Source organism: Periplaneta americana, chromosome 10, assembly GCF_040183065.1.
Source record: "Periplaneta americana isolate PAMFEO1 chromosome 10, P.americana_PAMFEO1_priV1, whole genome shotgun sequence".
Taxonomy (NCBI): Eukaryota; Metazoa; Arthropoda; class Insecta; order Blattodea; family Blattidae; genus Periplaneta; species Periplaneta americana.
The window spans coordinates 42,729,129-42,754,203 of NC_091126.1; the positions used below are offsets into that span (position 1 = coordinate 42,729,129).

At 34.2% G+C, this 25,075-nt stretch overlaps 1 protein-coding gene across 16 annotated transcripts in view; it reads right to left on the bottom strand.

Moving 5' to 3' along the window:
• Positions 1-25,075, bottom strand: part of p120ctn (adherens junction protein p120) — a 258,208-nt gene that overhangs the window by 213,486 nt on the left and 19,647 nt on the right. For 10 of the 16 annotated variants that reach the window (XM_069837251.1, XM_069837248.1, XM_069837246.1 and 7 more), the window contains exon 2: positions 3,501-3,627. In XM_069837251.1, coding sequence (XP_069693352.1) covers positions 3,501-3,596 — 96 coding nt within the window. In that variant the 5' untranslated portion in view covers positions 3,597-3,627. Of the gene's footprint in view, positions 1-680; positions 813-3,500; positions 3,628-25,075 lie in introns of those variants that run through there. The other 6 variants (XM_069837255.1, XM_069837253.1, XM_069837261.1 and 3 more) reach the window with 1 other exon arrangement.

Genomic DNA, 25,075 nt, shown 5'->3' on the forward strand with positions numbered 1-25,075 from the left:
AGCGTCGTTAAATAACCAAGTAAAAAATCTAACCAGAATATACTGAAAATCACATGCCGGAGACTGTTCACCTTAGCTAGTAAAGCTCTTACTCATGCATGAAACCCAACACATTCTGTGCTTACGTTTGGTTCTAAATCGCCACATTTATCTTTTCATCATGTTCGAAACACTTGTACTCGATAAAATTCAACGCAATATTATTTTTAATCTGTAATTTAACAATGGTGTATCAACTGCGAGGTTATTTAAAGTCAATGGAATTGGTGACAGCAAGATGGCATTTGGTGAGACGAGTCAAAGGATTCATCATGGTATTGACAATTGCCTTACAGTTGGGGAAATAAAAAAAATCCCAACCAGGTAATGAACCCAAGTACGATACGAACCCACGCTCAAACACAGAACCAACCTCGGATCGGTAGGTAAAAATGCTACTGCACGAGTTACACTGGTGGCCAGTACTAATGCACTCCAATGAATATATTTCGAACTAAGCACCTCGCATTATACGCCATTTGATTTCACAAATGCGGTATTTCTTTATTATTATTATTATTATTATTATTATTATTATTTATGTACAAGTACTGACACTGCATTAATTTAGACATTCTGAGAAAAATACAGATACAGAATTAATCACACATTGGATATAATTAATTGTCAAATGTACTCACTCCTGTTTTACTTGGGAAGATATAACACTGTTACGGTAATTTATAAATTAAAATTTGTTCATATAACCAGCATGAACATCCATCTATTGAGCTACAGAATGCAAGTTAATTGATATGTCAACTGTTTATGAGAGAGTGCAAACACATGTGTTCATCATTCTTTTCTATGCTTCCTTAAGCTCTATGATAAGATAACACCTGCCTCACCCTCTTTCGTAAGATTATTCAGAAATGGAGAATTGAGTCATGTCGCTGTACAGAACTTCCCTCCAATGGGAATGTGTAACATAATGACGCAAAGTTTCTTCCAGTATCTTTTAACTAAGAGGCCAAGTCAAAAACATTAACCTCGCATAGCAATCACATTTAACAGTCACAAATACCATGTTTCTTAATTGCTTATTTATAATTGATTACAATGCATAAATGTCTTTCATGTTTGTTGATGCCTTTCTAATTGGTTATTTAATGACGCTATATCAGTTGCACGATTAGCTAGATGTTTCTTTGGGGATTCATCATTTGATTACCTGGCATTCGCCCTACAGTTGAAAATCTCAGAAAAAAATCCAATCATGTACCATGCGACCAGTACATCTCAGCTCAGTCCCACATCCCAAGAAGACACAAACTAACTCAGTTCCAAAATACACATCAACTGAGTCACGGGCCAACCATCAACTCAAAAAATGTGGTAAACAAAATTTCTCTTCTCATTTTCATAAACTTAGGACTATGTGCACAGTACGGCTCTGCATTTCATTAAGAACGACTGACTGAGAGTTATGATATACTCAAGGACATCACTCGCTCCATACTACACACAGTACACTGGCTGCTGCATGTCCTGATTCCTCAGAAAGCAAACACCCAATGAAGCATCGTTTAAAGGGTATCATAGACTGAATACTGTCTTTGATCAATGTGTTTACAGTATGCACTATGGAAATGTTAAACTGCCTGATTAGGGAACCCAGTAGGTATACAGGCTATTACAATGAACAAAAATGAAAACAAAAATGTATTTAATAATAATTAATTATTAAATCTATAACATAAAATAAAATGAAATTTTAACAAGGTATGTTGTCTATAAGAATATAAATACTGTATAAGCACAACTAAAAAAAAAAAAAAGATAAAAAAAACATGTTAGCCTTTATCCTCTAGTTGAATGGAACAGTTAACTTATATTATTTTGTAACAGTGTTGTATTCGTAAATGGCACAGGACAAAGGTAAATACATTAAAGAAACCGAGGAGAAAATTCTAGTTAAGATTGAACAAAAATGATCAATTTTAAAATAAAATGGCAATTTTTCCAATTTTGGAATAACTTCAGCATGAATTTTGTTTGCTCCATCCTTGATATTTCGTGATATGGTCGCTGAATGTGGAATAATAGAATCTACATACACCTTACCATTAGTAGCTCCAACGTCAATCATTATCTGCGAATTCTGTGAATTTGATTACCAATTGCACCGTAAAACATGCCTAATTAAAAAGCAATGTTATTCACAGTTATGATAATGGAAAAATTATGTTACCGTGTAATTAAAATTTAAAATAAGTTATACATCTTGATTACACAAAATTTTTAACACTATATCACTGAGAAATATAAAGTATAGCCTATATATATATATATATATATATATATATATATATATAAAGCATAAAGCCTCTCTCTCTCTCTATATATATATATATATATATATATATATATATATATATATATAGAGAGAGAGAGAGAGAGAGAGAGAGAGAGAGAGAGAGAGGCTTTATGCTTTATATTCTTCTTTAAAATAAGTACCATAAAACCAAAGAACTCATTGATGACATTGTGGTCAGTTGCATTTTCAATCAAGATGGCAATTCTAGTGGTAGTTGGAGTGCAGTGTAGTGACGAATTCGATCTTGGCAACATGTAACACTGTCTTGAGACAGACCTGCAAGGACCTGCACCCTCCACTCGGTAGGACGTAAGTAGATGTATTTCGTTTTTTTATTATATTTTCTATTAACTGTCGGACTATTACTCTCTTATTATGATTAGTATTATATTATAGTGTTAGCAGTTATGTCATTTTTTATATTGCATTTAGGCATTCATTCTCCATAAGGCATGACACTGAGGTATTAAATCCAAAAAAAAAAAATATATATATATATATATAAAGCATAAAGCCTCTCTCTCTCTCTCTATATATATATATATATATATATATATATATATAGAGAGAGAGAGAGAGAGAGAGAGAGAGAGAGAGGCTTTATGCTTTATATTCTTCTTTAAAATAAGTACCATAAAACCAAAGAACTCATTGATGACATTGTGGTCAGTTGCATTTTCAATCAAGATGGCAATTCTAGTGGTAGTTGGAGTGCAGTGTAGTGACGAATTCGATCTTGGCAACATGTAACACTGTCTTGAGACAGACCTGCAAGGACCTGCACCCTCCACTCGGTAGGACGTAAGTAGATGTATTTCGTTTTTTTATTATATTTTCTATTAACTGTCGGACTATTACTCTCTTATTATGATTAGTATTATATTATAGTGTTAGCAGTTATGTCATTTTTTATATTGCATTTAGGCATTCATTCTCTATAAGGCATGACACTGAGGTATTAAATCCAAAATATATATATATATATATATATATATATATATATATATATATATATATATATATATATCTGTAAACAATACTGGAAGAAAGATTGCGAAATACTCTCCAAAGATTTACATAAAAAAAAATAAAGCAACATTAGCCCTAATGATGCCCTACTGCAAAACACATTCTTAACAATTACCTTAAGTGTGTGTGGTTTAAGAAGAATGTCAGAATTAGTATCATCAGAGGCCGATGAGATCACAAGAGGTGCGTGGTTATCCCAACTACCCGGCATGGTGTGGAATATGCCTTATTACCCCTGGCCCCTGAAATAAAATTAATATTTACTCCATCATACAACAAAGAATCACACTGTCATAACATGAAACCTCAAATTAAAAACAAATCAGTTGACTATGTACACATAGGATTGTTCCACCCTAGCATCTTCAATCCATTTAATTTCAAATATTATAGCAAAAAGAGGCATGAAAATATCTACCAGTATATACAAATTCGTACAGGCTAAATATATAAAATGGAAAGGAATAAACAAATTACGACGAATATTTGCGGTTATTAGTGGTCAATTATTTATCATGCTGCACTGTTTCAACTGTGTAAAAAAAGTTTCAAAGCCGTCATGTTACAAAAATAAACTAATAAACCTCTGTTACACCAAAATTAAATCAAAATTGTTCACAAATGTCTTGTCCACAAATTAAATCGATAAATTCAGATTTCAACTGCATTGTTTACCAGTTCGATTTCCGAAAAATGTGGAATTCCCTGCTGGCAGTGGTTTTTCCTGGTATGCCTGCATATGTCAATGAAGACAAATGGATAGCAGTTGGTAATTTCAATTGTTACATTAGTTTTATCGTGTGTAGATTATAACTGTTACTAGATGTGTCGATTACAGCCTTTGTATAATCACTTATTACTGTATTTCTTGTTTACATTATTAATTGCCCTTTCTCGTGTAGTTATTTAGATTAATAATATTAATATCGATCTTAACCTTTGTTTAATAGTATATACATTTAAAATGTTTAATGCTTTTGCATTATCTTTTTTGTTTTGTGTTATTGTCATTATAAACGTTCTTGTTTTGTTTGAATGAACATTATTAATTTGTTTTTTTGCTGTATGTATACATATAGTATGTAGAATTGTATCAGCTTCTTTTGTTTCTGGCTAAGTGGAAGAGAAGGCCTGATGGCATTAACTTAGCCAAAATAAATTATTATTATTATTATTATTATTATTATTATTATTATTAATTAGTTGTTCAAACAACTGGGGAAAATATGTGCATGAAATTTATTTCTATTGGTAAAAATATCATTTTCGGCTTAATTCTGTGTAATTAAAATGAAAGGAGAAGACCATAGTTTTCTTTCGTAAACCATATTTCGTAATATATGTGGTACAGTTGTCTTTCTAATATGCCCAAAATGATAGTGACCATCATTTTATATAAAGTGACCAGACGTCCTGTTTTGAATGGGACAGTTCTGTTTTTGAACCTTCTGTCCTGGTGTCCCGACAGTTCTTATTGCAAAGACCATTAGTCCCATTTTGTTGGAAAGTGCAAAAATGGACCCATTTTCAGCTTTTAGACGTGGGCAATATACAAAAATCTTCGACATGTATTATAATATCTTAGCTTATGTAATTGTTTTAACCAATAATAATAGGGGTGCTCGGTTGCAAGATAAGCAAATATGATCAGTGTTAAGACAGAAGGTTATCGGTAGTCAAGAATTTTTCTCCTTTATGCTTATTTAGAAACATTACTAAAATTGTTGAATTTGTCTTACCTCTGTATGGAACTAATGATTCTGTAGAAAGAGTTTTTGCCAAAGTGAACAAGATGTGGACTTTGGAGAAAACATAATTGAAGGTTGACACATCGAGGCATTGTTTATTACCAAAGTTAATTTTAAATGCCATTTTAAATTACCAAATTACTGTTTTAAAGGACCAAAGTTAATTTTAATTCAGTTTCTTGAAGGAGAATAAGAAACTTATGGAAATTCATTCATCAGAAGAAAAAAAAAGTGCCCAATATGAATGTTATCAATAAGCTAATGTAATTTTTGTATTCTGTATTATGAATAATATAATTCTATAATTTCGTTATATAATTATTTCATTTTCAAGAGTTTTTACGAAATAGGTTTTCTTGTAGGATATAAACCGGTTTGGTTCTTGGTGATGTGGATTATATACACAGGGATTGAAGTTCTGGCTGATATGTACAGTAGTGGCAAAAAAACCGGACCGACCCTTGTAGCTGATTTCAGAGCCTTGTTCACTCCAGAGCACAATAGACTGGTAACTAAGACTTTCGTGGTTCGAATCCTGCCTGGGAAGGAAACTTTTTTTTGTTCCTTATTCAAATGTATTCCCAATACTTTTCGATTGCTGGTAAAATTCATGTTCTGGGAATAAGAAGTTAATTAAGTAGTAAAATATTGCTGCAATTAGTTTTGTCCTCTCAATGTGCAGAAATTTTACCCAAACAAATGTAATTTTTCGTTCTGCAAAGGGATTTTACAATGTTACATACATTAATATATTAAATTATAAATATGGGACATTCACACCACCACTTTACTGCATTCTGTTTTCCTTGGCTCTTATCAGGAAAATATTATATATGGCATAGGTGGCAATGTTGTGTTTGAAGTACATAAACTTATTTGTACATCTTGCCAAACTACACTTCATATCACAGTAAAATTAATACAACCGACATTTAAGAAATACAACTGCACGTCCTTAAAGCATAGGAATTTCACCACCTACATCTGACGAAATGGGTTGTCACAGCATTCTGATGATGTCATTCAAATGATAACATACACGGAAAAAGTATTTCAATTCTGTACTGTTACAAATAGAACGTTCATTGTAACCAATGTAGATAAATTAACAGTTATACTAAATGTAAACTATAATTACTTACAATGAATAAATAATTTTTTTCTTGTTATTGCGAAAAATTTGACTGTGAAGACTTGCATAATGACTGGTAATGAAAAATTTTGTTACAGTATATTTATATAGAAGCTAAGGACAAATGAGGGAAATAGTGTCACGACATATCTTTTGGCACATGTTGCAATAATTCAGTGCCTTTACCATAGTGAGAATGACATTACCATTCTTGCATTTTTAAATGTTATTATTCAAAAGGCATTAAAATTAAATAAGTTTATATTGAGATAAGATGAGAAGTTTATGGATATAGACAAATGCATTCTCTATAACCCAAAATTAATGAGACAGGTGAAATTTTGACCACTTCTGGTCAAAAATCACTGTTTCGTTTTAATGCAAAAATAAAATTTCAGAATCTAATCTATGTGTCACCAAAGTGTCAGTACTGCAGCACACTTGTAACTCTTAGTAATTATGTAACATTTAAATAACTGTGCTCTTTAAAATTTTCGATATATATTTTGAAAGTGGACTTTCGGCACTTCCATTTCGAACACAACTCTACTTATTCGAAATCTAAAGGGTTCTACAATTTTAAACCTATGAAGCTGAATTTGTTTTCCATGCTCTGTGAAGTATGGTTAATATAGAGATAGATTCTGAAAATATGTCACATTTTCCAAAAAAGGAAAAGCATACCGGTAATTCAATATTTACAAGACAAAATGTTGTTGTATCTATACATATTGCTAGAGGAGCATGTGTGCAAAAAATAAATTCTAAGACTAAAAAATAGTAGGTGTTAGAATTTTCACACATCTACTATCTTAAGACAAGACTTCTTTACAAATTCAGTTTAAGTACATAGACACGCAATTATTTTTTACTAATTTACATTAAGTAGTTACATGTATATTGAAATCATTTTAATATTATTTCTCTATTTAGAGGAAATCGGAATTTAAAAGTGATATGTTTCATTATGTTCAACCAAGTGTAACAAGTAGGCTTAAAAGTGATAGTAAATTCTTAATAATAAGTCCAATCCATCCTGTTCTAAGCTGCACCCGGGCGTAGGCATTGTGACAGCTGCTGTAGCTTCTGGCATGAAGCCTCAGAAATATTTTGTAACAAAAAAGCAGACCCAAGTCTGCATAATATAAGAGTTAAATTTCTCTTGACATATTGAAGGCATAACTACTGGGCTTCTTCCTATGTGAGAAATAACACAAAAAGGAAACTATTTGAGCCGATTTCAAGTAGTAGTCGATTAATTCATAGTGTTCTGCCCAAGAGCAGGTCTTTCATTGCGAATCCAGCTTTTTCCAATCTTTCCTATTTTCTCTCTTCCTCTTTGTCTCCGCATATGATCCATATATATCTTAATTTCGTCTATCATCTGATATCTTCTTCTGCCCCGAACTCTTGTCCTGTTCAGTGCATCCTTCAGTAGGCAGTTGATTGTCATGCAAGTCGAGGATTCATATAGTTATTTTGAAATACGCAGTAACTAATGGTGAATACATATAGACTGAACTTGTTCCATTGCTGGTGATAAATAGCAAAATCTACGACGTTTTGAAGTTTGGCACTGATTTCATTTCCAGATGAACAAAGAGAACTGAGGTGAGAAGGATGTCTTACTCACTGGGGACATTACAAATAGCTAAACCACTTCACTGACCAATGACTACCAGGAGAATGTGGGGTAATATGGATAAAAGAACCAAGATCGTATGGGGGTTTCGAGACTAGTACGTATATACAGTAGCGGCTGGTGATCGAAATCCTCGGTGAGGCCAGATGCAACTAGTATAAGTGCCTCCAATAGGAAATGTTTATCTATGATATTCATTATTACTGTTATTGTATTATTAATATCATTATTACTGTATTATTATTATTATTATTATTATTATTATTATTATTATTAGTCTATTATTATTACTATTAATGAAAAATAATAATTTCACTCACCAAATAAGCTGTTATGCTGTGAGTTTCAGTGATTGTTTCAGTGTGATGAAGCAACCCATATTATATGTTGAAAATCCCATTTCTTTCTTTTCTTTTTATTTTTTTCCCTTGACAGCAACAAACAAGGCCAACAGAGAAGTTTATTTTGCACCACATTACCACTTAACCATTTATGTTGCCCATACCAGGATGCAGTAGAAACTCGCGTTTTAAGATTATCTGTCAGAAATATTGTCAGCGATGTCATAGGTATCTCGATAGAGTCTCTCTTTATTTAAAACTTACTTTCTTTCAATATTATATCTTCTCGAAAAAGGACACTCTAACAATGAATTAACTACACCAGCATTATTTCTCGCATTTGTTTCTGTTTATATTTTCCCGAAACACATAGCAACATTGGCCCAGATTCACTACTGTACTACGAAGTACAATAGTACAACACCCTCGCTTACGTCATAAACTAAGGCATAAGGGGAGAGAATAGTGTGGGTCATTGCCTGCCAAACAGCTGGAATTTTTGTTATTTATGGCCTATTTAGGAAGACAAGTCACAATTGCTATTCCCACCCCACTCTACCCTTGAGGCCGGCCCATGGATGGGAGGAGTAAACCTGACCAGGCCACGAGGCCAGACGAATTGTGCCTCATCTACAATGTTTTAAGCGCAAACTCAAAACCCGCGAAAATATAGGAAATGCAGAAACCAGACCCGGCACGAGCGATCCTGGCCTCAGGAACAAATTTTACTGCAAAACAGATCTATATACATCACAAGCCAGACCCGGCACGAGCGATCCTGGCCTCAGGAGCAAATTTTACTGCAAAACAGGTCTATATAGATCACAACGTTTTCAAATGCTTCTACAGCAATATATGCTTCATTCAAATAACTAATACATTATATAAAAACACAAAATTTGATTTCAGTTAAGCCAAGTGACTGAGGCCCGGCCTCACTTGCCTCAGTCAATCAGCCACCACTGTGTATATATAAGTACAAGGAATAAAAAGGGAAATATCTGAATTCGTCACCAACACTGGAAGAAGTCCAACCTACATTTCCTCTGAAGAGTCACATGACTGTTTCACTTTCTTCATTGTGAGTTCTAATATTACCTGGCATGCTGTCAATTTGCAATATACCATGTCCATATAGTCTTATTTGAAGTATGATTAATGATCTGTTGCTGTCTACATTCTTAACAGGAGTGGGAAGTGAGATGAATATTTCAATCATGCATACATTTCAGTTACTTCACGTTCACAGTATAATCACTGATATCTCAAATTAATTTCCATGCAACCGATTGCTTAACACAAGCCTACCAGACACAAGACTATCACCAAAACTTTTTGCACAACTAGTCACACCTTTCAGCAATATGATTAAGTTAAAAACTCCACCTATAATTACAGGCCAATGATACGAAACTTCTTCAGTTTCAGGGATGCTGTAAACAGACATAGTTCCCTGGAAAATCTCAAAATCGATTTTATACATCACAATATATCATATAATGAGAAAATACGCTAGTAGTATTCTAGCAATTTAGTAATGGAAATTTTTACTGATAACCAATTCTCCACATGAAATGAAGTGTCCACTACAAGAATAATGGATGTCATTTGGAATACATTTTGCAGGAGAAGCAATTGAAAGTTTGAAATGCTTAGCGCTCAAAGATTAACTGTGATTTTCCGATCATTACTGGACAATGACTATCAGTGTTAATGCCATATAACTCTCTATGTACATTCTATATGTCTTAAGCTATGCATTGACAGTTCATTCATTCATTCATTCATTTATTTTATTCCATAGATCTTACATGAGCAATGAAGCTTTAAGATGTGGAACATGTCAACATTTTACAATATTACAATTACAATTTTTACAAATTTTTATAGTTTTACAATTTAGTAATTTTCTACAATTTTTACAATTTTGTACAATTTTTTTACATTTTTTTACATTTTTTTACATTTTTTTACAGTCTTGGTTCATTTTCGACAAGTGACATCCATCATTCTTGCAGTGGACTCTTCAAATGTGAATAACCTGTCTGCTAACTTCTGGTAAAGAAAACGACTTTTCATATTGAGAAGACATATTATAATCTGTTTAAAGTCACAGAACCTATGTTCTATTTTCTGGTATTCTTTTTACGAATTTTTAATGGTTTATTTTATTAGTTCTCATATTTTCGAATGCAAATTACAATTCTTAGGCTACATTAATTAAATTACTAAACTATTTTATATTATTCTGGTCAGAATAAAACACCAAATCAGAAATACTTTGGCTAACAGTAATTTTTACTCCATAAGATTTGTTCTAGTGCTTATTTAAACAATTTTAAGAGCATAAATGGATGCATATTTTCTGAAAAGTGTGTGCATAAACTTTCGCAATCTAGTTATTACACACAATAATACTGCTGAGTTTGACTTTATTAAAACATGCTGTACTTGCCAATATATGTGGTTTTCAATTAATGGATTTATGAGCAATGATGAAAAAACTCAGGTGTTAACTTTGTTTGAAATAAACTCCCAATAAACTGTAAAGTAAGTCCTTAAAGCTGTTGGATATATGTGTTTATGTGTGTGTATATATATGAAGTCAAAATGAAATTGGAAAAGAAATGTCAGTTACTGTATATATGTGAAAGAAAGTTGTTTCTTTTTAAATATTAAATCTAAAAAACTTAAATCGTGAGCACTGCAACTATGAGTGAAGCGTCATTTAATCTTTTTAAATACTGTATTCCACTGAGTATTTAAACAGGTTATCTGGATAAGTAATTGTTGAAAATGTGAAGATTTCTTACTAAAAACACAGAGCTTCCTTATTCAATTAATTACCGGTACCTACAGTATTTTAAATAAATACTCTGTAAGATTCAGAATGCTGTGTTTGCAGTGAAAGGCCTGACATTGGCAGAACACTATGAACGAACGAAGAGCAGGTTTTCTGAATATATGTCAAAGTTCAGTGTTCTTGTGAAGTTATGCGAGGTTCTTTCTCAATACGTCTGTAATCCAATCTCGTATCTTAAACAAAAGTGAGTGGTGTTTTTTTTACGACAATAGGTATCAATAACCTCAAATGTAAACACTACTACTAGTCAGCGTTTTATTGACCAAGGCTAACAGAATACACATGTTGCACAGCTGTATCAAAACGTTATATTGCAACAAGGCAGTTAAAGTTTTTATTATTGTATTAACTGTAGTTTATATATGAGGCGCTCAACACACAAATGGCCCAACCCACAAAATTTGCATATAGAGTTTATTGCTTTAAGGAGCTCCTCATATCGTTCTCTTCAAAATGTAAATAGGCCTAATCATCATTCCCAGTTTTTCCGTTAGATTTCAGCACAATTTTTGTTTGTGTATTGTATTTCACGCACTGTTACAAAAAGGTAAAGTGGAAATACAATTTTGTGGGTTGGGCCATTTGTGCGCTGAGCGCCTCATATACGCAGCATGAATTTAATTATGCGTAAGATAATTATAGCGCGTTTTCCTTTTTATCTTCTATAAACGTAACTTTAGCCTTCCCTCTCCCAAACCATCTTCTTGTAATAATGATTTCATTCCTTTCTTATCGCTATTCATTATTATTTCAACATTTAATATATATTTTATCATTTTAAATCCCTTTCTAAAGACAGAATTCCTTTATTTAGTATCCTTACATTCAATAACTAGTCGCAATAATTTCGAACACTCTTCTAGTAACTATCACTAAGGCAATTCACTCAACCTACGGAAACTAAATATTTTCTTTTCAGACTTTCACGTATTTATTTGTAAATTTCATGCTTCATCATTTTATGGCACGAACGAGTGAATTTTCTGTACACAACTTTCAATATAAGTCTATCTAACTTTTTATGATATCATTCTTGTCAAACATGTATAATTATCTTTTATATAATTTTCTGATGACAATACTGTATAATTATCATTTACTACTAAATACCACATGATTAAAACAAATGTAATGATTTATTACTATGTTATGATCTAAATGTGAAAACAAGAGTACATACAATCAAACAGAGGATTGTTAAGTTTTCAGTTCAGTTCATATTACAAAAGTTATTTTTGTTTTCATATTCTTTTTCCATATGAAGAGTTCGCGGGAAAAACGATGAATGTCACATTTCTGTTGAGGATTAGATAATGACCTAATTGAGTCTATACTGCAAGATGTAGTGCTGTTTCTATAGAAAATAAAGGAAAGGATTACTGTATTAGTGGTGTTATTCTCCTTTTTTTTTACCATTTTTCATAAGAACAACATTAAATTTCGTAGTGATCCATTGAATTAGATAATGACATCAACCTTAACAAAACTGTGACATTCATCGTTTTTCCCGCGAACTCTTCATATCATATTAAATTTGAAATTGGCTTTATTTACAAACCAAACAAATCGAAGCTATATTCTATTGTCAAATGGATATCAAATATGTACAAATAATTTCATCAGTGTAGGTCATAACATCGGTAAGGTACCTAGCATTAAATAAAAAAAGTTTTCATGAATATGAAACACACCTTCCTTCTCATTACATATGTTGTGTGTTCTGATACAAAAAAAAAATCCTTTTCATATAGTCAACATTTTTTAGTGTTTTTGGGAAAGGGAGCGCAATCATCCACATTTTCCAAATAAGAAAAACATGCGAAGAGAGCATTTTTATCTCATATAGTAAGATAAATCGGACCTCATTTACGAACTGTACAGTTTAAGTAGATGTAATAATTTCTTCACAAATTTGCATAACAAAGTTATTTGGATATTATAAACACTTCTACTATTATTGGCTATTTACAAGAACCAGCACTTTAAAGTGACAAATATATTAAAACAGATTAGTTATTTACAATACAATTTTAAGTATAATATTGTGACAAATAACAAGCACATAGTTTAAGGAAAAGTGGACATTCAGCTTCTCATTACAAAATTAGGTATAATCTTTCAACAAAATGCAGCACTCAAATGGCTTTGACACTGTACCTTGCTAACAAATTGTCCGTAGTAATATAAGATTTATGAGAATAACACAGCAACTACAGAAAATTATAGACTTCATATGAAAAAAACAGCAATTTTATTTTGTTTCATTTCTTCAAGAGTAAGGGTTAAAGCTACTACCACGCACACTGGAAAGATGAGAATAATGAGTTTCAAGGGCTGAGAGAAAGAGAAACTATAATGCTTTCACATTTCACACTTCGGTTTGTTACTGGTTTGTTTATAGCAACTATTAGCATGTTGTGGTAAGTAAAATAAAGTAAATCTACATATTACCTGAACAGAAATGAATTTTTTGGAATGCAGCATTAAAATTAAAAGTAGTGGATAATACAAAGCAATGTGGTACTAGGACAGTGAAAGACACTTCGAACTACCATCAACTGAAGAAATGATTAGTGTGAATGGCTAAAGCCAGCTGCCAAAACAGCAAAGATATTTTTCACTGAAATACCATCCTACAATAAAGGTGCATGTCATTGTTTTGCCAGTCTCGTGGTTCGAATTAATACAATAAAGAATAAAATGATTCAACAAACGACTCATAGCATCATGTGTAGAAATGACAAATCATAATCAAAATTGATGTTGTTCAAGGCATCTTTAATTCAATTGGATTCGAGAAACAGCAATAAATATAGTTCAATCCAAATCACGCTATAGCTGATATTGGTATATGGCAACACCTCTGTATACAAATCTACCTGTCACTTTAACGGAAGAACAGTTACATGAAATTATATTTTCGTTAAACTTTCTGAGAAAATGAAGTGATGATAGCGCAAAATTAATGGAATAATAGAATGCTTTCTGATGAGCGGGATGATATATCTTTACTAGGATAACACATGAATGGAATGAAATGAAATGAAAAGGGAGACCAAAGTAACAATAAGCAACCTGACCCACAGTCACTCTATCACGAAACTCAAAAACATCTGTCCAGAATGGCATATTATTTTGTTTAGTGTAAAGCCAGCAAGTGATTTGCACAGGTGAAACTGCAGCTTTTAATGCGATTGAAAATTCTTTCGAGATATTCATCATCATCAGTAATCACCTCTACAGCCATACATGAGCCGTGGTCTTTTTCAACTTCCATTTGGTAAACAGCTGCGAAAACTAACTGTATATGTATGCAGAAGTAATAGATTTTACAGAGTGAATATGGGGCTGAATCAAAAAAGAATAGCAGTTTTATGGCATATGAAGGAACAACATATATGTTTATACATTATAGCAGACATTCTTCACTAGATTTGTACAGTGAAACGACAGTAACATCTTCTAGAACAAATCTCAGAATTGATGATGAAAAATGTTGCGAATTATGTTAGTGTTTATAGTTGTTTCTTGAACTGTTATTCAAAAGACACATTCACATAATAATATGAAATGATTTAATATGAACCCAAATAAGATGAACATTTCTGTACATAAAAAACGCTCTTTTAACCCCCAAAAATAAGATATTTGGCTTACTTTGAAGTTGTATATGTTAAAATTCCAGGTAGGTATATGTAATTAAATTTTTGTACACTTTACATAAAACTGCTACATACGCATAATAATACAATAATTCCTAATATTGTTTCTTTTTAATTACGAAAATGTGTATTTGTAAGTTACACACAATCTAAAATATGTTAGTGATTTATAGAGCACTGTCTTAAGGTTTTTTCTTCAGTGGTTCATTTACAAATTAGAAATGTTTCACTATTAGCAATGGTGATCCTCTTAACAATAAGGGACAAGCGTCCATCCTCTTTTACTGCCCAATCTGGACATTCACAAATTTGCAACGAAATTTAGAAATAATTATAACCTATGTATACATACCAATAATAATAATAATAATAATAATAATAATAATAATAATAATAATAATAATAATAATGGACTCCTTTTCAAAACACTTTGCAATCAATACTAACACGACTGCCTTATTTGCCAGTTTATTGTGCATAATATAAAATTCACGACGAAAAAACCGTTTGACAATTTTCCAAGTGGAGCATTATTCTAAGAGTTCATATAATATTTTACTGCAGATTATAGTATTTCATGTACAATGTTCCCAAGGTAAATTCCTTGTAATGTTGAATACGAATAAAATCCGTTCAAATTTTTCAGAGAAACTGTTGTCAGTAGATGGTCAAACGAAATGCCATGAAGAACTTTTTGGATATCAAGAATGCTGAAAACGTGAATTTGAGCGGAAACCTCGAAATCGATATTTTGCAAAAAAACTTTTTTTTATACATTTCACATAATGAGAAAGAAAAAAATAATGTAAACAACTACAGACAGCTCAAATGAAATTCTTAATCCCAATTTCTATCAGTCTATAATGGGTAAAATTAGAAAACCCATAAGCAGGCTATGTGGAGAAGAGGAGGAAACAGCCTCCCATATTACCTTCCAATGCGACGCTTTAGGACAAAGGAGACACAACCTTCTAGAAGGCAATCTTGAAGGGAAACTGCTTATAAAAAATGTAGTAAAGAAGTTGCAGAACCTGATTCAGGGAAGTAGGCCCTAACCTGTTTACGCAGAAAAAAAAAAGAAAGTGGGGAATACAATAAGCCTTAAGACTTCAGTATTGGAGATATAAAAGAACGTCTGCTTGTAAATCGATCAATAAATCAGTCATTAATCCAATGAATGAATCCATCAATCAATCAATCTTAATTTTACGATACTCTCATTTAGATGATTAAAGAATTTGCAACATAAAAGTAAAATTAAAAGTTCCATACAGGCAGCAGAAGAAAAACAGAACTGCTCGTCCATTTGAATTCAACGAACTGACATGATAAACGATGATTTACTACAGATGACCAGACCTTCTGAAATTCTGAAGGTTTTGGTGGGAAAAGTTTTTTGAGATTTATGGACCAGCACTAAATAGTCCCGAACCCTCTTCAGCTGATAATGATCTCGAACTCTCAATGTCAAAAGTATCAATTCTTACCCAAATTTATAATCGATGTCTTATTTATTTATCTAGGGAAGTCATTTACTTCGAAATGTAGAACTCTAAAGTTAATATCCGTTACATGAATATGTTCAAACCAAAGTAACACAACAACGAATCCAAACCCATGCCTTTTTAATACATACATTAGACACAAACGAAAGACTATTAATAATTTGTTAGTTAATACTTTGGTTAAAGTTACATTCTTCTAAACCTGCAGGACTCCAATGAGAAGTCAGACTTCAAAATAAGAAAACGATACACATTATTTTAAATTTCCGTACCAATCTCCGGTATACATCTAATTAACGGCCTGTCTCATTGCAGATTAATGAATGCTCCTTGTCCAGGCTATCTCGGTATTCTCTTTTTTACTTTCACACAGCACAAAGTATAAACAGAATATAGGCATGAAACTGCAAAAAGTGATTTAGTGATTTTCGGGTAAATGCACTTTTCGGAATCCTGATACTAAAATAGGGGGTTCTGGACACGCTGTCTGCCATGTGTTTGTGGACAGTAATAGCTCCTAAATTATTGAACGGATTTTGTTAATATTCAGTTTGTATGAGTTGATTCAACCGGGAATGTTACATGTAAAATTTAACAATAAACACTAATGAACCTATATTTTAAATAAAGATATATAATATTGGTTTAGTCGAAATCAATATAATGATTTGTTTCATTTTTATTCTTAGGTAAGGTGAAGATAAAAATGAAATTATAACGTCTGTTTGTCCCTAAAAAAATAACAGTTACAAATTAAACTTATGTTACTTCTCGACACTTACCTGAGGTCTTTTCTGATGCCACACCATATTTTATTGTTAATATCTACATCCATATACTCAGAAACGTTTCAGTAACCTAGATACGTTATCTTTGGTTATTTTCGTTTTTTTGCAATTAAAATTATTATTTCGTAATTGAATCGGTGAGTGGAAAAGGGGTAACATTCCAAAAAATGCGAAAATAAACTGAGATAGCGAAATTGTTCATATATCATAGTCCTACCTATTGAGCAGAAAAAGAGTAATTCCTATCATCCTAATGCCAATGGCATGACCCGTGTTCTGCAGTTGAGTAGAAGAACGGTAACATTCCAGGAATGTTACTTTTATTCCACTCAATAGTGGAGCACTATTGTGTTAGTTTTCATACGGTATGCTTGGAGCGCTGACAAGCACTGTAATAATCGTTTAGTTTCTTAACTGTTTTAGTGCTTTGTTATTACAGGTGTTCCAGGTTATTTTTGATCATTCTTTTTTCAGTAGGTTATTTAGGACGCTTTATCAACATCTAGGTTATTTAGCGTCTGAATGAGATGGTGATAATGCCGGTGAAATGAGTCCGGGATCCAACACCAAAAGTTACCCAGCATTTGCTCCTATTGGGCTAAGGGAAAACCTTGGAAAAAACCTCAACCAGGTAACTCGTCCCAACAGGGAATCGAACCCGGGCCACGTGGTTTTCCGGCCAGACGCGCTAGCCGTTACTGCACAGGTGTGGACTGTTTGATCGTCGGTATTCTGTCTGCAAGATTTGGAAAATAGTTTTTGAAGTTAGTGTCTTTGAGTAAAAAACAACAATGTTAGAAGAGGAAGATAATGAGCCAAGAAGAAAGAAAGGAAAGGTGAACTTGAATACACATACAAAAGAAATGGAGAAAATATCTAGGAGTAGGGGAGAAGAGGTGTATTAGTCGAGACCAAAAAAACAACATTGTAACACCGTTTTTATGATTGTTTCTTTGTCCACATTTGAAAAAAAAAACATTTGTACATTTTTTCCACAGCTATGCTATGAAGAAAACTTACTAATTGTTCAAAATATTTCTGTTCATTTAAACGAATATTCCATTTGACTGGAAAAAGAGTAACATTCCCAAACTTTAAACAATCAAATCTAAAAAAAAACAATTTATATATTAACAAACAAATATAAAGGCTGAGATACTTGTAACTAGTAGTAAATGTGACAAATTATAAGGTTTTTGATTAAATTAAAAATAAAGTCGCAAAACAGTTTTCTTTTATTATCTCGAAAGCATGATTTTGGAATGTTACCCCTTTTACACTCACCGATTCAATTATATATTGATTTTGTTTTCATACTTATTGCTTGGGTTCGTGGATGGCCCCAGCTATGGAACGTCTTTATTTTGTAGTTAGAATTATTTTACAGTGATAGTGTTCCGTTGTAAGCAAATTGAACATGTACTTTGAAAACAAATATAGCATAAACTGCCCTGTAGGCTATGGGTAAAATGTTGGAGATTGAACAGTAGTTGTTTGTATTTTTGTAAAATCAGCTTCTTGTTCTTTTTTCTACAGCAGGGAATGAGACTAAATTAATTAATTGTCTAAACATAATAATTAACACTTGCTGCAATAATTTTGTGTTTTAGTTCAAGGAAAGTGAATGTGTTCTCTGATAATTGATAAAATAAAAACTGAGATACGTAATAGTCTGCCATTAAACTAATTAAATTAATTAATTAACATAGTGAGTAAATCTAGGTACAATAATATTCAATTTGCTTGTAATGTATATGAAACTGCAGTAAGCTACAACAGTAATCTACAAAATATCCAAATTGTTAAAAAAATATTACAAAATATTACAATTACAATAATTACAAATATTCTTGGGGTCAAGAAAGACCCCGGATAAATAGCATGAAATTCTAGAGCAGCTGAGTTGCGAGGATAGAAATGTATCTGAACTGATGAAAAAATTTTAAAACGAACTAACTAATTTACTTTGAAGGGAAATTATCATTTAGGCATAACTACATTAATTAAAATGATGGGAAGCCTGTGAATTTGCGGAGAGAAACATATGGTTAGATACTGCCTGCTTAAATTCAGTTGCCACAATTTTTCGTAACATAGCATGGAATTCGAGTGCGTGTGTTATTTATTTGATTATTTAACGACGCTGTATCAACTAGCCCACGAGATTATTTAGCGTCGATTGAATTGGTGATAGTGAGATGATAGTTGGCGAGATGAGGCCGAGGATTCGCCATAGATTACCTGACATTTGCCTTACAATTGGGGAAAACCTCGGAAAAACCTAACCAGGTAATCAGCCCAAGCGGGAATCGAACCCGCGCCAAGTGCAACTGCGGATCGACAGGTAAGCGACTTAGCCGACAGAGCTATGCCGATGGCTGTGTGTTTTTTTTTCGCGTGCGTTTGTGATACAAGGTGGAGTAATATTACTGTATAGATTTATGCAGATTTTCGTAACTTATTTCTTGGACAGAGTACAACAAGAAATTCTAATACCATGTAAGTCCCAAATTAATATTTTCCCCAGAAAAAAAAAATTTTCTCCTAAATGTTAACACCGTTTTACTAGAAAAGTACTATTCATACAATTATGATTTTTACTCTTAGCATTAGGAATGATTTATCCCTCTGCAATTTTTAAATAAAATAAATGGTTTTCTTGCAAATTGAATATTGCAAAAAAATAACAAATATCGTCATTTTCTGTTTTAGGAAATCTGGCAACTTCACTGCAGTAACTAAGGGACGGAATGCTACTATTCAGAACTGAATTCGTATATTTGAGGATGAGTTTGGGATGCGCTTTTGCCAAAATGCGCAGATTTTCAGACTAATTTTCTAATTAATCATGCAATTAATTACAAAACGCATAATAGTTTATGTTGATGTAATCTATTATCTCCTTGAACAATTTGCACAGTTTAAAAAACACTACAAAAAAACACGCACGCACGCACGCACACACCACACACACACACACACTAGAAGCAATACGAAGAAACAACAACATCGCAAAATACAGGAGAATACAAAGACTCGTGAACATAAAAATTGCTAAAGCCTATCGGATAATCTCTTACGACGCCTCATGTATCATAGTTGGAGTACGACCAATCAGTATAATAATAGAATAAACAGTACAAACCTACATTGCAACGAAATTTCACAATGAAAAATACGACGCCTCTTTGGAACTAACATTTTGGCGACACCCGTCAGAAATTCCTGAAATTCATGAAGTGGGAAATGGCATTAAGTATACAACTGAGGCTTACACAAACGGCAGTAAATCCGGAGACAACGTCGGTGCAGCAGGAATTATACAGGCCGTTAAAAAATTATGAAATATTTTAGGAGAGGATAGTATGCAACAAAACAAGAAAATAATGTCTAATAAACTTGGGTCCTACAACACATACTTTCTGAGATCTGAACACTTGTTCATAGGAGGTGCTGAATGTGACGTCCATTTATGGCAATGCATTTCTCTGCCTACAATACAGCAGACCACCAGATAATCATACCGTAGCTGACACCCCTGGCATGGAATAATGACACGTCGCAAGGAATACTGAAAACAAAAGTCTGGTTGCGGATATGAATGGGGGTTTAGCAGAGATGGTGTTGTGAATTTTCGTAATCAGCATCTGTGGGCCGATGAAAATGCCCATGCAGTTGAAAAAACAAAGCATCAGCACCTATTCTCAATCAACGCATGGGCAGGCGTTCTTGGCGATAGATTAATAGGGCCATACGTGCTACCACAGAGATTAACTGGGGCTCGTTATCAGGACTTTCTTAATAACATTGGATTAGTAGAGGAAGCCGCACACCTAGGCTTGCTCGTTCCTCAAAACTAAATCCCCTAGACCAGCCGTGGCGAAAATGCGACTCACGAGCACATTGTGGCAAGCAATGATAGCTGTGCATTTCCCTTGCTTCCTAACTCCCACAACCCCCACCCTCTCACTCAATGGAGTCAAACTCCGTTCCATCTGTATTTATCTCTGACCTGCGAGTGGCGTATCGTGGCAATTTTATTTTATTTTAGTTGGTTATTTTAAGACGCTTTATCAACATCTTAGGTTATTTAGCGTCTGAATGAGATGAAGGTGATAATGCCGGTGAAATGAGTCCGGGGTCCAACACCGAAAGTTACCCAGCATTTGCTCATATTGGGTTGAGGGGAAAACCCCGGAAAAAATCTCAACCAGGTAACTCGTCCCGACCGGGAATCGAACCCGGGCCACCTGGTTTCGCGGCTAGACGCGCTAACCGTAAGGCTGGTTCACAATAAGCCGGGAACGGAAACGACAACTAACAATTAACTATTGTAAATGCTCACATTTAAATACATTTATTTTAACATTATTTCCGTTCTCGTTCTCGTTTACGTTTCTGGCTTATTGTGAACCAGCCTTTACTCCACAGGTGTAGACTCGTATCGTCGCAATGTCTCTCTCGAAACCATGTACACTTATCGGCAAAAAGAATGAGCCGCTGACAATTTCGAAGTTCCAGAGACATAACTTTGCGCATGCTCGTCTCGTCAAAGCCGTAGTCTACCAGGTAACATAATTAAACCATTTAAATTTGCTGTATTTTGTTTAAGAGTCTAAAATATGTTATAAAATCGAATGGAGGATTGATTCTAGATACATCGGGGCCTCTGAAGAGTGAAATAATAGTAAAATTGATAAATACAAAATCAACCGAAGCGAATAAGAATAGGAAAACCACGGATTGTGGTGAAACGATATTAACAGTCCGAGTAGCGTAAGTCATTAAGGCATTGGTCTACTGAACGAATTAATAGTAGTAGCTCAAGGTTCGAATATCTCTCTCTTTTTTAATTACAAACTTGCTATCACATACTTCTCGCAAAGCTATTTTTATGTGGTGACACCTCTTAGAATATGCCCAAATCCTAATAAATAATAAACTTCCCTCTCTCTTCCAAGCAATACTCCTGTCTGTTAATAAAACGTTGTCTCATCATTACGCTTGAAGATGGCAGAGAGACAATAGAGAGCGTGACATACGGTGTCGTCGACCTGAGGAGAGAACATTTGACGATGGAGGATGCCGTGGAGCGTCTAGCGTATGCTACTCTCCGACAGGACTTCGATTGGAGAAATGTCATTTTTTTCGACGAGGTAAATAGCAACGATGGTCCTGCTCTATTTTATCGTATGGTTGGCCACGGATACGATGAACGCTTCGTGGGACGACTAAACAAATCGGGTCGCGTCAGCGTCGCGTGTTGGGGGTGGATGTCATACGATGGGGTAGGACTTCTGGAACGCATCAACTGTTGGTTTACGGAAGGTCTACGAACACATTTTGGGAAATGTAATGATGCCTTCCGCCCGAGAACGATACCCAGAAGGAACACTTTTCTTCCAGCAGGATAATCACCCGGGACACACAGCCAACCGGATTCAAAGATAGTTTACGAGGAGGCGTGATGTCGACCCAGTCGACTGGCCTCCAAATTAACCACATATGAATCCGATTCAAAATTTGTGGGCTGCAGTCAAAAGGATCCTACGTTCTAATTGGGCAGAACAACCACCCGTTCAGACACTTGAGGAATTGTGGGACAGAGTTCTAGATGCGTGGGAGGAGGTGGCCATGAATTTAGACCTATTCCATAATCTTGTGGACTCCATTCCGCACAGAATGAGGGCAGTTGTTGACCCAGGTGGTTTGTGGACGAGATATTAGTCCCCAACACAGGCCTTTTTTGTTAATGTATAAACAAATTGTTTGTTCTTTGTTTATTTAATTATTTATTTATGTTTGGTATGCGTCCGATTTTTTTAGGATGTGAAACAAGTTTTTTTTTGTATATACAGACCAGGTCTCGCCTATTAATAGCCAACAGGTGATGGGCAATAATATTTTTACAAGGCAGGCATTACGAAGTTTATGAACAAATGCAATTTCATATTTTAAACTAATAAATTAATTAAAAAGTAAAAAAAAAAATAATAATTTTACAGTACCGGGAGGCGAACTCTCACCCGCTGGTACGAAAGTCAGACATCTTACCACTGAGCCACACATAGCTCGTAACATTGACTACCTTGTAGACGTACGACTTTCAATGAAGAGACACTACAGCAGTGGTGAATGCCTTGCAGTGCGTTACGTTTACACGAGTGAACCGCGCGGTAGAACTTAGCATTTCTATCGACCAAGAGTCGGCCCATTCTTTTTGCCGTTAAATGTACACTTAGCGGCAAAAATAATGGGCCGGCCGACAATTTCTAAGTTCCAGAGACATAACATTGCGCATGCTCGTCTCGTCAAAGCCATAGTTCACTAGGTAACACATAATTAAACCATTTAAATTTGCTGTATTTTATTTAAGAGTCTAAAATATGTAATAAAATCGAATGGCGGGTTGATTCTAGATACATCAGGTTCCTTGAAGAATGAAATAATAATAAAATTGATAAATACAAAATCAACCGGAGCGAATATAAACAGGAAAACCAAGTATTATTCCGAACTCATATTAAGAGTCACAGTAGCGTAAGTCCTTACGGCATTCGTCTATTGAACAAGTTGATAGTAGTAGCTCAAGGTTCGAATCTCCCCCAAACTTCTTTTTTTTTAATTACAAATTTGCCATCATATGTGTCTCGCAAAACTATAATTATGTGGCGATATCTCTTAGAATATGCACAAACTCTAATAAATAATAAACCTCCTTCTCTCTTTCAAGCAATACTGCTATCTGTTAATACAACATTCTGTCTCGTCATTACGCTTGAAGATGACACAGAAACAATAACTCATTACCCTGGTTCGCATAGGTTATTCTGCGTATGCTACTATCCGATAGGACTTCGATTGGAGAAATGTCATTTTCTCCGACCAGGTAATTGTCTCCAGTAGCATTCTGCGTATGCCACTTTCCGACAAGACTTCGATTGGAGAAATGTCATTTTCTCCGACGAGGTAATTGTCTCCAATAGCAACGATAGTACTGCCCTAGTTTATTGTATGAATAGCCACCGATACGATGAACGCTTCGTGAGACGAATTATTAACAATTCGGGTTGCGTGAGGGTCGCGTGTTGGGGGTGGATGTCATACGATGGGGCAGAACTTCTGGAACGCATCCACGGGCGGTTTACGGCAGAAGTCTACGAACACATTTTGGCAAATGTAATGATCCCTTCCGCCCGAAAACGATATCCAGAAGGAACACTTTTCTTCCAGCAGGATAATCATCCAATACACACCGCCAACCGGATTCAAAGATTGTTTACGACGAGGCGTGATGTCGACCCAGTCGACTGGCCTCCAAAATCACCAGATATGAATCCGATTCAAAATTTGTGGGCTGCAGTCAAAAGAATCCTACGCTCTAATTGGGCAGAACAACCACCCGATCGGACACCTGAGGAATTGTGGGACAGAGTTCTAGATGCGTGGGAGGAGATGGCCAAGAATTTAGACCTGTTCCATAATCTTGTGGACTCCATGCCGCGCAGAATGACGGCAGTTGTTGACGCAGGTGGTTTGTGGACGAAATACTAGTCCCCACCACAGGCCATTTTTGTTAATATATTAACAAATTGTTTGTTTTTGTTAATTTAATTATTTATTTGTGTTTGATATGCGTCCGGTTTTTTTAGGATGTGAAACAAGTATTTTTGTTTATACAGGCCAGGTCCATTAACAGTCCACAGGTGATGGGCAATAATATTTTTACGAGGCAGGCATAACGAAGTTTGTTAACAAATGCCATTTCACATTTAAACTAATAAATTAATTAAAAATTAAAATTAAAAAATAATAATTTTACCGTACCGGGAGGCGAACTCACAACCTCTGGTACGGATGTCAGACATCTTACCACTGGGCCACACACTGCACGTAAGTTTTACGGCATTATAGACTGATGACTTTCAATGAAGAGACACCACAGCAATGCCTTGCAGTGGGTTACGTTTACACGAGTAAACCGCGCGATAGAATTTACCATTTCTATC